Source organism: Lethenteron reissneri, chromosome 26 (genome assembly GCF_015708825.2).
Source record: "Lethenteron reissneri isolate LAM-NWPU_2019-01 chromosome 26, ASM1570882v1, whole genome shotgun sequence".
Classification (NCBI taxonomy): Eukaryota; Metazoa; Chordata; class Hyperoartia; order Petromyzontiformes; family Petromyzontidae; genus Lethenteron; species Lethenteron reissneri.
In genome coordinates this window covers 24,658,259-24,670,423 of record NC_083804.1, presented here as the reverse complement: position 1 = coordinate 24,670,423, position 12,165 = coordinate 24,658,259, and the positions used below count along the sequence as shown (strand labels likewise).

The window sequence follows — 12,165 nt, the reverse complement described above, 5'->3', positions numbered from 1 at the left end:
TATTTCAATGTGAACAGTCTCGAGTTGACGCTCTCGTGACGCGCAGGAATCCATACTCTTTGGTTCTTTCGGTAAAGTCACGTGGGTAGCAACAACAATAATAATGATGATGTTCAATGTGAACATCGGATGCGCACCGAAAACAACCTCGGAAGGCAAACAACGATGTCTTCTCCATGCATCACGTTGGTGATTCTACCCAATGGCCGTGTTGACAAGAACACAGCCGCAGACGTAAAAGTATTCACCGGCGATGGGTGCTGTGGGAGACAGTAACGAAGAACGAGCCGCGTGAGAGCAGAGCACAAGGCCAGCACGAGGCACCACAAAGCTGCCGTCGAAGGCTCAGCGAGGCGCCGCTGGGTACCCGTACCCGTACCCGTACCCTACCCGATATCCGGCTACCCTTACCCGGCCGGGTATCGGGTAGGGTACGGGTACGCGATTGTGACCTCTGGGATGAAGCCATGTTGCAGGCGCGGGTGGGTTGATTCTAGGAACTTGAATTGTGAGAAGAGACAAGATGTTGGGAAATGAGTGACAAACGGTGACTCACCAGTGACTCACGGCCTACCCGTACCCGGCCGCACCAGGGTCGCAATCGGGTACCCGGCTACCCATACCCGGCCGGGTACAGGTAGCCGGGTATCGGGTACCCGATTGCGACCTCTGCTTCTCGGCCACGGTCATTCCCTCCCTTCTCTACGCTTGCGAAACGTGGACCCCCTTAATGGAGCATCTTCGCCGGTTGGAAACATTTAGGCTGGCCTACCTACGATTCATCCTGGGTTTAACCAGGCTGGATTGTGTGAGCTCACAAATCCTTGAAAGATCTGGGCAAAGTCCCATCGGTGAACTCCTCCAGCAGGCAAGGCTGCGTTGGCTGGGTCATGTAGCCCGCATGCCCAGCCACCGCATGCCTAAACAGCTTTTGTTCGGCCGGATCGAGGGGGCTAAACGGGCGTGGCACGGGCTAGAGAAGAGATGGAGTGATGTGGTACAGGAGGACGTGGAGCTGAGTGGACTTGCCGATGACTGGTACCAGCGGTGTCAAGATCGGCCTCTGTGGAGGAGGCTCGTGAAGGACGTTGCTACTGGGCAGTTGAAGGCAGTCGCCCTCCAACAACAACGGAGGGCGGAGGAGCGACGCTCACAACAAAGAGCGGAGCGCCGGGTGGCTAAAGCACAGCAAGTTGGCACAGTGGGGGCACAGGTGGTGCATCAGCCAGTCGTCTCGGTCATCTCAGTCAGTCGACCCGTGGCACCTGCTGGGTCTGCCCCGTGACCTGCCAGCGGGCGTTCGACACTTCGTGGCCTCAAGGTGCACATAGCCTGGCACAAGCGTTGTGGTGACGTCACCGCCACTTAGTGGCGAATGGCGATTCTTGCTTGCTGGAATAAGACGAAAACGGCATAGATCCAGCCCCTTGGGCTCATTACAGCACTCAGACACAACACAGACACACTCACGCACTCAGACAAAGATCCCTCGTGTAGCCTTAACAGACTGTAGGGGCAAGTGCTGTTAGCGAGCACCTATGAAGGCCAGCACGGCACACGAGGGGGTGGGTGGCCAACACCACGCCCGGCCGCCTTTGTCTCCCCAATGGCGATGTTTACACATCGCACCAGGTACCAATCAGAGCGCACGAGCGATCGGAGCGCGGCCAATCGGAACGGGGCAGCAGGGCTCGTCCCGTGCCCCGATTGGTCGCCTGCTGCTCAAGGGGGTTTCCAGCGCCGCGCTGGAAACCGGGGTGCAGGGCGGTTGTAGGAGGATCAGGGGGCGGGGCGTGCTAGTTGAGTGACAGCTGCGGCTTCTGTTTGTTGTCAGAAGCTGCGCAGCGAGAGGAGGCGAGAGGCGAAGACCCCGAGAGCTCAGAGACACCACCAGGTGAGGGGGGACATGGGGACAGAGGGGGACACGGGGGCACGGGGTGAGGGTGGGACACGGGGTGAGGGGGACACGGGGTCCTGGTCTCGGGCTCTCTGAGCCCCGAGCAGAGCGGTAGTTAAATAGTGAGTTAAATAGTGAGCGAGTTAAATAGCGAGTGAGTTAACTAGTGAGTGTTTACGTGCCGAGACAGCGACCAATCGGAGCGGGGCAACGGGGCTCGTCGCGCGCTCTGATTGGTCCCCTGGCGAAGGGGATTTCCGCGGCGTTTCTCTCAACCCGACCCGGACCCGCGCCGCGCCGCTTCGGAAATCCCCGGCGGTGACGTCACCGTGCGAACACGCCCAGCGGGGGGCGGGGGGCTGCGGGGGGAACAAGGGGAGGGGTCGTGGTCTCCGTTTGAGTCTCTGAGCCCCGAGAGCTTCCTGACTCCGAGACGAATCAAACGTGTTCGTCAACAACGACTGTGTTGAGTGGCTCTATGAGTGGTGATTGTTCACGAGTATCTATTAGTGGTGATTGTTCACGAATATCTAATAATGATTGTTCACCAGTATCTATTAGTGGTGATTGTTCACGAGCATCTAATAGTGGCGATTGTTCACGAATATCTTTTAATGATGATTGTTCACCAGTATCTATTAGTGGTGATTGTTCACGAGTATCTATTACTATGGGGACCTCATTTGCCAGTAAAAATATGATAATTGGTTCTTTACCCTTGTTGCCAGATAGAAGGGTAAAGAACCAATTATCGAGTATCTATTAGTGCTGATTGTTCACGAGTATCTTTTAGTGGTGATTGTTCACGAGTATCTATTAGTGGTGATTGTTCACGAGTATCTATTAGTGGTGATTGTTCACGAGTATCTATTAGTGGTGATTGTTCACCAGTATCTATTAGTGGTGATTGTTCACGAGTATCTTTTAGTGGTGATTGTTCACGAGTATCTATTGGTGATGATTGTTCACGAGTATCTATTAGTGATGATTGTTCACGAGTATCTAATAGTGGTGATTGTTCACGAGTATCTATTGGTGATGATTGTTCACGAGTATCTATTAGTGATGATTGTTCACGAGTATCTAATAGTGGTGATTGTTCACGAGTATCTATTGGTGATGATTGTTCACGAGTATCTATTAGTGATGATTGTTCACGAGTATCTACTAGTGGTGATTGTTCACGAGTATCTAATAGTGGTGATTGTTCACGAGTATCTATTAGTGATGAGTGTTCACGAGTATTTATTAGTGGTGATTGTTCACGAGTATCTATTAGTGGTGATTGTTCACGAGTATCTAATAGTGGTTATTGTTCACGAGTATCTATTAGTGATGATTGTTCACGAGTATCTAATAGTGGTGATTGTTCACGAGTATCTATTGGTGATGATTGTTCACGAGTATCTATTAGTGATGATTGTTCACGAGTATCTACTAGTGGTGATTGTTCACGAGTATCTAATAGTGGTGATTGTTCACGAGTATCTATTAGTGATGATTGTTCACGAGTATCTAATAGTGGTGATTGTTCACGAGTATCTATTGGTGATGATTGTTCACGAGTATCTATTAGTGATGATTGTGAGGGGTGTAGGGAGCTCTGGGTAGAGGTAGTACCTTTGTTTTCTGGTAGCTGCACTCAATTTTTGAGTGGACGGAAACACTGGTCCTCATCCATCTCCTAAATCTCTGACGTCTGGCTCCTAGTGCCACACCCCGGTAAACCGCTTCAGCTGGCGGGCTAAACGACGTGAGGGGGTGATGTCAACACTGCATCACTGGGCGAATGAACTCCCACGACGGAGTCACCGGCCAGGGCGGAAGGGTCTCGTTAGGACCCAACGGCCAAGTGTTCGGGACTAAGGCGCGCCACTTCGTTACTGTGGACTGCGGCTGTGGCCTACCAGCTATGGTTTGAAATAGCAGGGAAGGTGGATCTCTTCAGCCTTGGAAGGCTGTCTACCTAGGAGAAGGAAACTCTGATGTAAAACCTACGGCCCGAGGACCTCGCTGTCACCGTCCCAGCTTGCTAGGCCATGGCAGACGAACCCCGGGTTTAAAGGGTGGGGTCAGTTCTGCGCACATTGCACTCCACTTGAAAGCTCCTTTGCGCAGGCAAGAAGGACATCTTCACGTCTACCCCCCCCCCCCCCCCCCCGGTCTCACTAAGTCCTGTAGCGATGGGAAAGGGGCGAACTCGGCAGGTGTAAGATGACACTGGCAGCCGCAGTCTCAATCCTGCATGCAGGCGGCTCAGGCGCAAGTGGTCGTCTGATGATGACCTGGAAACGACATCATCACCCGGCAGCACCCTGAGCGACCAAGCAGCCTTTTCTAGGGACAGCACTGCTTGCTCCACACGGAGAGGGGCCTAGAAAAGGTGGCCTAAACAAAGCTCGTCTCCTCCTCCCTCAGTTGGCTTACCGCGGTCAACGGGCATCTTCATATGCGGTCGAATTACATCAAAGAATCGACGGCGCATCCCACTCGCCTTAAAAGGTGGGAAAGGACTCAAACTCGCATGCTGGAACATCAGAACCATGCTAGACTCAGCTGACAGCACTCGACCTGAGCGACGATCTGCTCTAATTGCACACGAACTCGCTCGGCTGGATGTTGACATCGCCGCCCTCAGCGAAATCCGCTTTTCAGAGGAAGGCAGTCTGAGGGAGCATGGCGCAGGTTACACTCTCTACTGGTCAGGTAAACCAGCGGCAGAGAGACGCCGTTCAGGTGTCGGCTTCATGATCAGGGACTCTATCGCTACCAAGCTTACAAGCCTGCCAACCGGCCACTCTGACCGCATCATCTCAATGCGTCTACCACTTCGTGACCAACAACACGCAACGCTGCTCAGTGTGTACGCTCCAACTCTCCAGGCAGATCCCGCTGATAAAGACAAGTTTTACTCCGACCTACGCAACCTTCTGCAGGATATCCCAGCTGACGACAAGATTGTCATCCTTGGCGACTTCAACGCCAGAGTGGGCAGAGACTCGGAAACCTGGAAAGGCGTACTTGGAAGGCACGGCGTGGGCAGCTGCAACGACAATGGACGCTTGTTACTTGAACTCTGTGCAGAACAGCAGCTTTCCATTACCAACACCATCTTCCAGCAGAAAGACAGTCTGAAAACAACCTGGATGCACCCTCGGTCAAAACATTGGCATCTCATAGACTACATCCTTGTGCGCCAGCGTGACCTAAAAGATGTCTTTCACACCAGGGTAATGCCCAGCGCCGAGTGTCACACAGACCACCGTCTTGTCCGCTGCAAACTCAGCTTTCACTTTAAACCCAGACCAAGAAACGGTGGCGCCCCGAGGAAGAAGCTCAAAGTCTGCAGCCTTCAGTCTGCCGCGGTCAAAGCAGCTTTCCAGAAAAGCCTACGATCTAGGCTAGAGGAACCGAGCTGCCTAGGAGACTCGCCTCCGATTCCTGAAGTGCTGTGGGACCGCATCAAAACTGTTGTTCTGCAAACATCTGAAGATACCCTCGGATTCTCCACGAAGAAAAACAGAGATTGGTTCGATGAGAACAACTTAGAAGTCCAGGAGCTGCTGTCAAAGAAGAGATCAGCACACCAGGCCCACCTGGCCCGACCATCCTGCCCGCACAAAAAAGCAGCCTTCCGCCTGGAATGCAGCACCATCCAGCGCAAGCTTCGAGAGATTCAGAACGAGTGGTGGACCAACCTCGCAGTAAAAACACAGGTTTGCGCTGATACTGGCGACTACAGGGGATTCTACGAAGCCCTAAAAGCGGTATATGGCCCCTCGTACCAAATCCTGAGCCCCCTGCGGAGTGCAGACGGGAAAAAACTGCTCACTGAAAAGGACTCAATCCTGAACCGCTGGTCTGAGCACTTCTACACGCTCTTCAATGCTAGCCGCTCAGTCCAAGAACCAGCGATTGACCGCATCCCACAACAACCAGTGAAAACCGAACTGGATGTGGCACCAACATTACAAGAGACTGAGGAAGCCATTAAACAGCTGAAGAGTGGTAAAGCTGCAGGAGTCGATGGCATCCCTCCTGAAGTATGGAAGAACGGAGGCCCAGCACTGCACACCAAACTCCATGAATTCTTCGTCTGCTGCTGGGAGCAGGGTAAACTCCCTCAAGATCTCAAACATGCAGTCATCATCACCCTGTACAAGAACAAAGGGGAGAAATCAGACTGTTCCAATTATCGTGGCATAACACTTCTGTCCGTCGCCGGCAAAATCCTCGCAAGAGTACTGCTGAATAGACTGGTACCCGCAATAGCTGAAGATCACCTCCCAGAGACCCAGTGTGGCTTTAGAGCCAACCGGGGAACCACAGACATGGTGTTTGTCCTGAGGCAGATTCAGGAAAAGTGCCGGGAGCAAAACAAAGCACTGTACGTCACCTTTGTGGACCTGACAAAAGCGTTTGACACCGTGAGCAGGCAGGGACTTTGGAAAATCCTGGACAAGCTAGGCTGCCCACCGAAGTTCCTCACCATGATCGTCCAGCTTCATGAAGATCAGCTTGGACAAGTCAGAAATAGCAACAATCTCTCGCAGCCCTTCCCTATTGCAAACGGCGTGAAACAGGGCTGTGTTCTTGCTCCCACGCTGTTCACCATTTTGTTCAGCATGATGCTCCAGCAGGTCACAGAGGACCTCGACGACGCTGATGGCGTATACATCCGTTTTCGTCTCGACGGGAGCGTGTTCAACCTGAGGCGTTTGCAGGCCCACACAAAGACCATGGAGCAACTGATCAGGGAGCTGCTTTTTGCTGACGATGCCGCCCTCCTTGCTCATACAGAGGCAGCTATGCAGCGAATTACGTCCTGTTTCGCGAAAACAGCTCAGATCTTCGGCCTTGAAGTCAGCCTGAGGAAGACTGAAGTTCTTCATCAGTCCGCACCCCATGAGGAGCACCATCCACCAAGCATCTTCATTGAACAAACAGAACTGAAAGCTGTCCACCAGTTCAGCTACTTGGGGTGCGTCATCTCGTCTGACGCCAAGATCGACAACGAAGTCGACAACAGGCTGGCCAAGGCAAACAGTGCATTTGGCAGACTATACAAACGTGTCTGGAACAACAGAAACCTTAAAAGAGCCACAAAGGTCAACGTCTACAAAGCTGTTGTGCTGACCACTCTCCTGTATGGCGCTGAGTCCTGGGTTACGTACCGTCGTCACCTGAGTCTCCTCGAGCGTTTCCATCAGCGCTGCCTCCGCACAATCTTCAATATTCACTGGAGTGACTTCGTCGCCAACACTGAAGTCCTCAAGTCAGCGAAGGTCATCAGCATCGAGGCCATGGTCCTCAAGACACAGCTTCGTTGGGCAGGGCACATCGCCAGGATGGAGAACCACCGCTTGCCTAAGATCGTGCTGTATGGGGAACTGTCCTCTGGCCATCGCGACATAGGGGCACCACGAAAGCGATACAAAGACTCCCTGAAGAAGTCCCTCACTGCTTGCTGCATCGATCACCGTCAGTGGGCAACACAAGCAGCTGATCGCAACTCCTGGCGGCACACAGTCCACCAGGCCACCTCCTTCTTCGAAGATACCCGCAGGGCCCGTATGGAGGACAAAAGGAGAAGGAGGAAGAACCATGATCCCTCAGCACCCATCCCAGATGAGACCTATACTTGCAGCTGTTGTGGCAGGACCTGCTTGTCCCGCATAGGCCTCTTCAGCCACCAGCGTGCCTGCAGAAGACGTGGATGTCCTTCCTAGATCTTCGTTCGCGAAGCCAAGCCATGATGATCTATTAGTGATGAGTGTTCACGAGTATCTATTAGTGGTGATTGTTCACGAGTATCTATTAGTGGTGATTGTTCACGAGTATCTAATAGTGGTTATTGTTCACGAGTATCTATTAGTGGTGATTGTTCACGAGTATCTATTAGTGATGAGTGTTCACGAGTATCTATTAGTGGTGATTGTTCACGAGTATCTAATAGTGGTTATTGTTCACGAGTATCTATTAGTGGTGATTGTTCACGAGTATCTATTAGTGGTGATTGTTCACGAGTATCTAATAGTGGTGATTGTTCACGAGTATCTATTAGTGGTGATTGTTCACGAGTATCTATTGGTGATGATTGTTCACGAGTATCTATTAGTGATGATTGTTCACGAGTATCTAATAGTGGTGATTGTTCACGAGTATCTATTGGTGATGATTGTTCACGAGTATCTATTAGTGATGATTGTTCACGAGTATCTAATAGTGGTGATTGTTCACGAGTATCTATTGGTGATGATTGTTCACGAGTATCTATTAGTGATGATTGTTCACGAGTATCTACTAGTGGTGATTGTTCACGAGTATCTAATAGTGGTGATTGTTCACGAGTATCTATTAGTGATGAGTGTTCACGAGTATCTATTAGTGGTGATTGTTCACGAGTATCTATTAGTGGTGATTGTTCACGAGTATCTAATAGTGGTTATTGTTCACGAGTATCTATTAGTGATGATTGTTCACGAGTATCTAATAGTGGTGATTGTTCACGAGTATCTATTGGTGATGATTGTTCACGAGTATCTATTAGTGATGATTGTTCACGAGTATCTACTAGTGGTGATTGTTCACGAGTATCTAATAGTGGTGATTGTTCACGAGTATCTATTAGTGATGAGTGTTCACGAGTATCTATTAGTGGTGATTGTTCACGAGTATCTATTAGTGGTGATTGTTCACGAGTATCTAATAATGGTTATTGTTCACGAGTATCTATTAGTGGTGATTGTTCACGAGTATCTATTAGTGATGAGTGTTCACGAGTATCTAATAGTGGTGATTGTTCACGAGTATCTAATAGTGGTTATTGTTCACGAGTATCTATTAGTGGTGATTGTTCACGAGTATCTATTAGTGGTGATTGTTCACGAGTATCTAATAGTGGTGATTGTTCACGAGTATCTATTAGTGGTGATTGTTCACGAGTATCTATTAGTGATGATTGGTCTCGAGTATCTATGAGTGGTGATTGTTCACGAGTATCTATTAGTGGTGATTGTTCACGATTATATATTAGTGGTGATTGTTCACGAGTATCTATTAGTGTTGATGAGGGTCTAGAGGAGGGCCTGTGAACTACGGGGGGCCTCACGAGCTGCTCCGGCCCCGGTGGCGGTGTGCGGTGCGAGCTGTCCGTTGTGTCGCTTGTGCCTCAGGAGACGATGGCGGCGGAAGTGGAGGCCCACAAGCTGCTGGTGCAGCGATGCGTCGACGACATCAAGAAGCTCGACGGCGGCAGCAGGTGAGAGACGCAGCGAGGATTGCGCAAGATGGAGACCGCGGGGTTCGGAGACGGCCGAGCGTCCAACTATTCCGGCGACGAGTCTCTGACTTCTCTTTGCGTCATTCCTCTCCTGAGCACGAGGACGTGATCCCACACACAAGGGGGGGGCTCAGTGGCTCAGTGGGCGTCAGCGACGGGGTTCTCTCCGTGCGTCTGAGCTGTGCGAGGCGACGCGTGGAGAGCGGCAGTGCCCCACTCCACGTGTCGCCGTGCACCACCACGCAGTGTGTCACTGTGCACCACCACGCAGTGTGTCACTGGGCACCGCCACGCAGTGTGTCACTGTGCACCACCAGGCAGTGTGTCACTGTGCACCACCAGGCAGTGTGTCACTGTGCACCACCAGGCAGTGTGTCACTGTGCACCACCACGCAGTGTGTCACTGTGCACCACCACGCAGTGTGTCACTGTGCACCACCACGCAGTGTGTCACTGTGCACCACCACGCAGTGTGTCACTGTGCACTGCCACGCAGTGTGTCACTGTGCACCACCACGCAGTGTGTCACTGTGCACCACCAGGCAGTGTGTCACTGTGCACCACCACGCAGTGTGTCACTGTGCACCACCACGCAGTGTGTCACTGTGCACCACCACGCAGTGCGTCACTGTGCACCACCACACAGTGTGTCACTGTGCACCACCACGCAGTGTGTCACTGTGCACCGCCACGCAGTGTGTCACTGTGCACCACCACGCAGTGTGTCACTGTGCACCACCACGCAGTGTGTCACTGTGCACCACCACGCAGTGCGTCACTGTGCACCACCAGGCAGTGCGTCACTGTGCACCACCACGCAGTGCGTCACTGTGCACCACCACGCAGTGTGTCACTGTGCACCACCACGCAGTGTGTCACTGTGCACCACCACGCAGTGTGTCACTGTGCACCACCACGCAGTGTGTCACTGTGCACCACCATGCAGTGTGTCACTGTGCACCACCACGCAGTGTGTCACTGTGCACCACCACGCAGTGTGTCACTGTGCACCACCACGCAGTGTGTCACTGTGCACGCCGCTGGGCTAGTGGAGTGGTCGGCTCTGTGCTACGAACCCAGCGACCCGAGTTCGATTCCCGACCACGGCCAACGCCGGTAACGATTATCTGAACCGGTCATGGGCCTCCCTTAGGTCGATTCGGCCTCAAAATGAGTATCTGGTGCGGTGTGTAAACAACCACCCTCCACCACCCCCACCACGACCCCTTCCACTACCCCTCTACCCCCACCATGGTATCAAAGGTAATAGCAGTTACCATGGTGTGAGAGTTAACAACAGTTACCATGGTGTGAGAGTTAACAACAGTTAACATGCGAGTGTCACGCTGTGCAGGTACCAGGTGGCCACCTTCCTCCCTCCCATGCAGAAGCTCGGTGATCTCAGTGAGAAGCTCAATAGGCTGCCCAAGAGCCTCAGTGAGGATGTGGCGGACGTGATGGTGCAGCAGGGAGCAGCTGGTCAGTGATACAGCTCACTCATAGCTCACTCTCACACACAGCTCACTCTCACACACAGCTCACTCTCACACAGCTCACTCTCACACAGCTCACTCACACACAGCTCACTCACACACACAGCTCACTCACACACACAGCTCACTCTCACTCACAGCTCACTCTCACACACAGCTCACTCTCACTCACAGCTCACTCTCACACACAGCTCACTCTCACAGCTCACTCTCATTCACAGCTCACAGCTCACACTCAGCTCACTCTCACACACAGCTCACTCTCACTCACAGCTCACTCACAGCTCACTCTCACTCACAGCTCACTCTCACTCATAGCTCACTCTCACACTCTCACTTACAGCTCACTCACAGCTCACTCTCACTCACAGCTCACTCACAGCTCACTCACAGCTCACTCTCACTCATAGCTCACTCTCACACTCTCACTCACAGCTCACTCTCACTCACAGCTCACTCTCACACACAGCTCACTCATAGCTCACTCTCACACACAGCTCACTCTCACTCACAGCTCACTCTCACACACAGCTCACTCACAGCTCACTCACAGCTCACTCTCACTCATAGCTCACTCTCACACACAGCTCACTCACAGCTCACTCACAGCTCACTCTCACTCACAGTTCACTCTCACACACAGCTCACTCACAGCTCACTCACAGCTCACTCTCACTCATAGCTCACTCTCACACTCTCACTCACAGCTCACTCACAGCTCACTCTCACACACAGCTCACTCTCACTCACAGCTCACTCTCACACACAGCTCACCTCACTCACAGCTCACTCTCACACACAGCTCACACAAACAGCACACACAGCTCACTCGCACAGCTCACACGTAGAGCACATTCATATCGACATCAGTCTTAGCTGCAACGCAAGCAGATGGGCGGTCAGCTTACACAGACGCCACACTCACGCGCACAAATACGCACACACACGCATGTGCAGGCACACACAATCACCTACAGGCATGTACGCGGTGGCGTACGGTCACGTGCGTGAACTCGCACTGTTCGCACGTACACAGCGGCGTGCCTCCACACGTGGTGCTCTCATGTCCATGTGTCTATGAGTGGGTGGCTCTGTGTGTCCGTGTGTCTGTGTCCCCATGTCTCCGTGTGTCTCTGTCTCCACACAGAGCTACTGGCCCAGGCTCTCACGTCTCTGTCGGACAAGGACTCACCGGTGCCCGACGCAAACTTCAGACCCATCAACGCCACTGTGGACGTTCTGATGAAATACACGGACTCCAGCCCAGCAATGGGTGAGCATCACGGAGCGAGTAGAGAGTGGTTATAGTGGTGGTAGAGTAGAGTAGAGAGTGGTTGTAGTGGTGGTAGAGTAGAGTAGATAGTGGTGGTAGAGTAGAGTAGAGAGTGGTGATAGTGGTGGTAGAGTAGAGTAGAGAGTGGTGGTAGTGGTGGTAGAGTAGAGAGTGGTTGTAGTGGTGGTAGAGTAGAGTAGAGAGTGGTGATAGTGGTGGT

General features: G+C 52.3%; 1 protein-coding gene across 1 annotated transcript in view; it reads left to right on the top strand.

The window, feature by feature from the left end:
- The first annotated feature begins 1,837 nt into the window (after window positions 1–1,837).
- The window catches only part of LOC133347921 (uncharacterized), a 29,658-nt gene continuing 19,330 nt past the window's right edge, over window positions 1,838–12,165 (top strand). Inside the window, exons 1-4 of the mRNA XM_061560671.1 lie at window positions 1,838–1,894; window positions 9,073–9,158; window positions 10,534–10,658; window positions 11,820–11,945. Of these exons, the coding sequence (XP_061416655.1) occupies window positions 9,079–9,158; window positions 10,534–10,658; window positions 11,820–11,945 (331 nt within the window). The 5' untranslated portion in view covers window positions 1,838–1,894; window positions 9,073–9,078. The remainder of the gene's footprint in view (window positions 1,895–9,072; window positions 9,159–10,533; window positions 10,659–11,819; window positions 11,946–12,165) is intronic.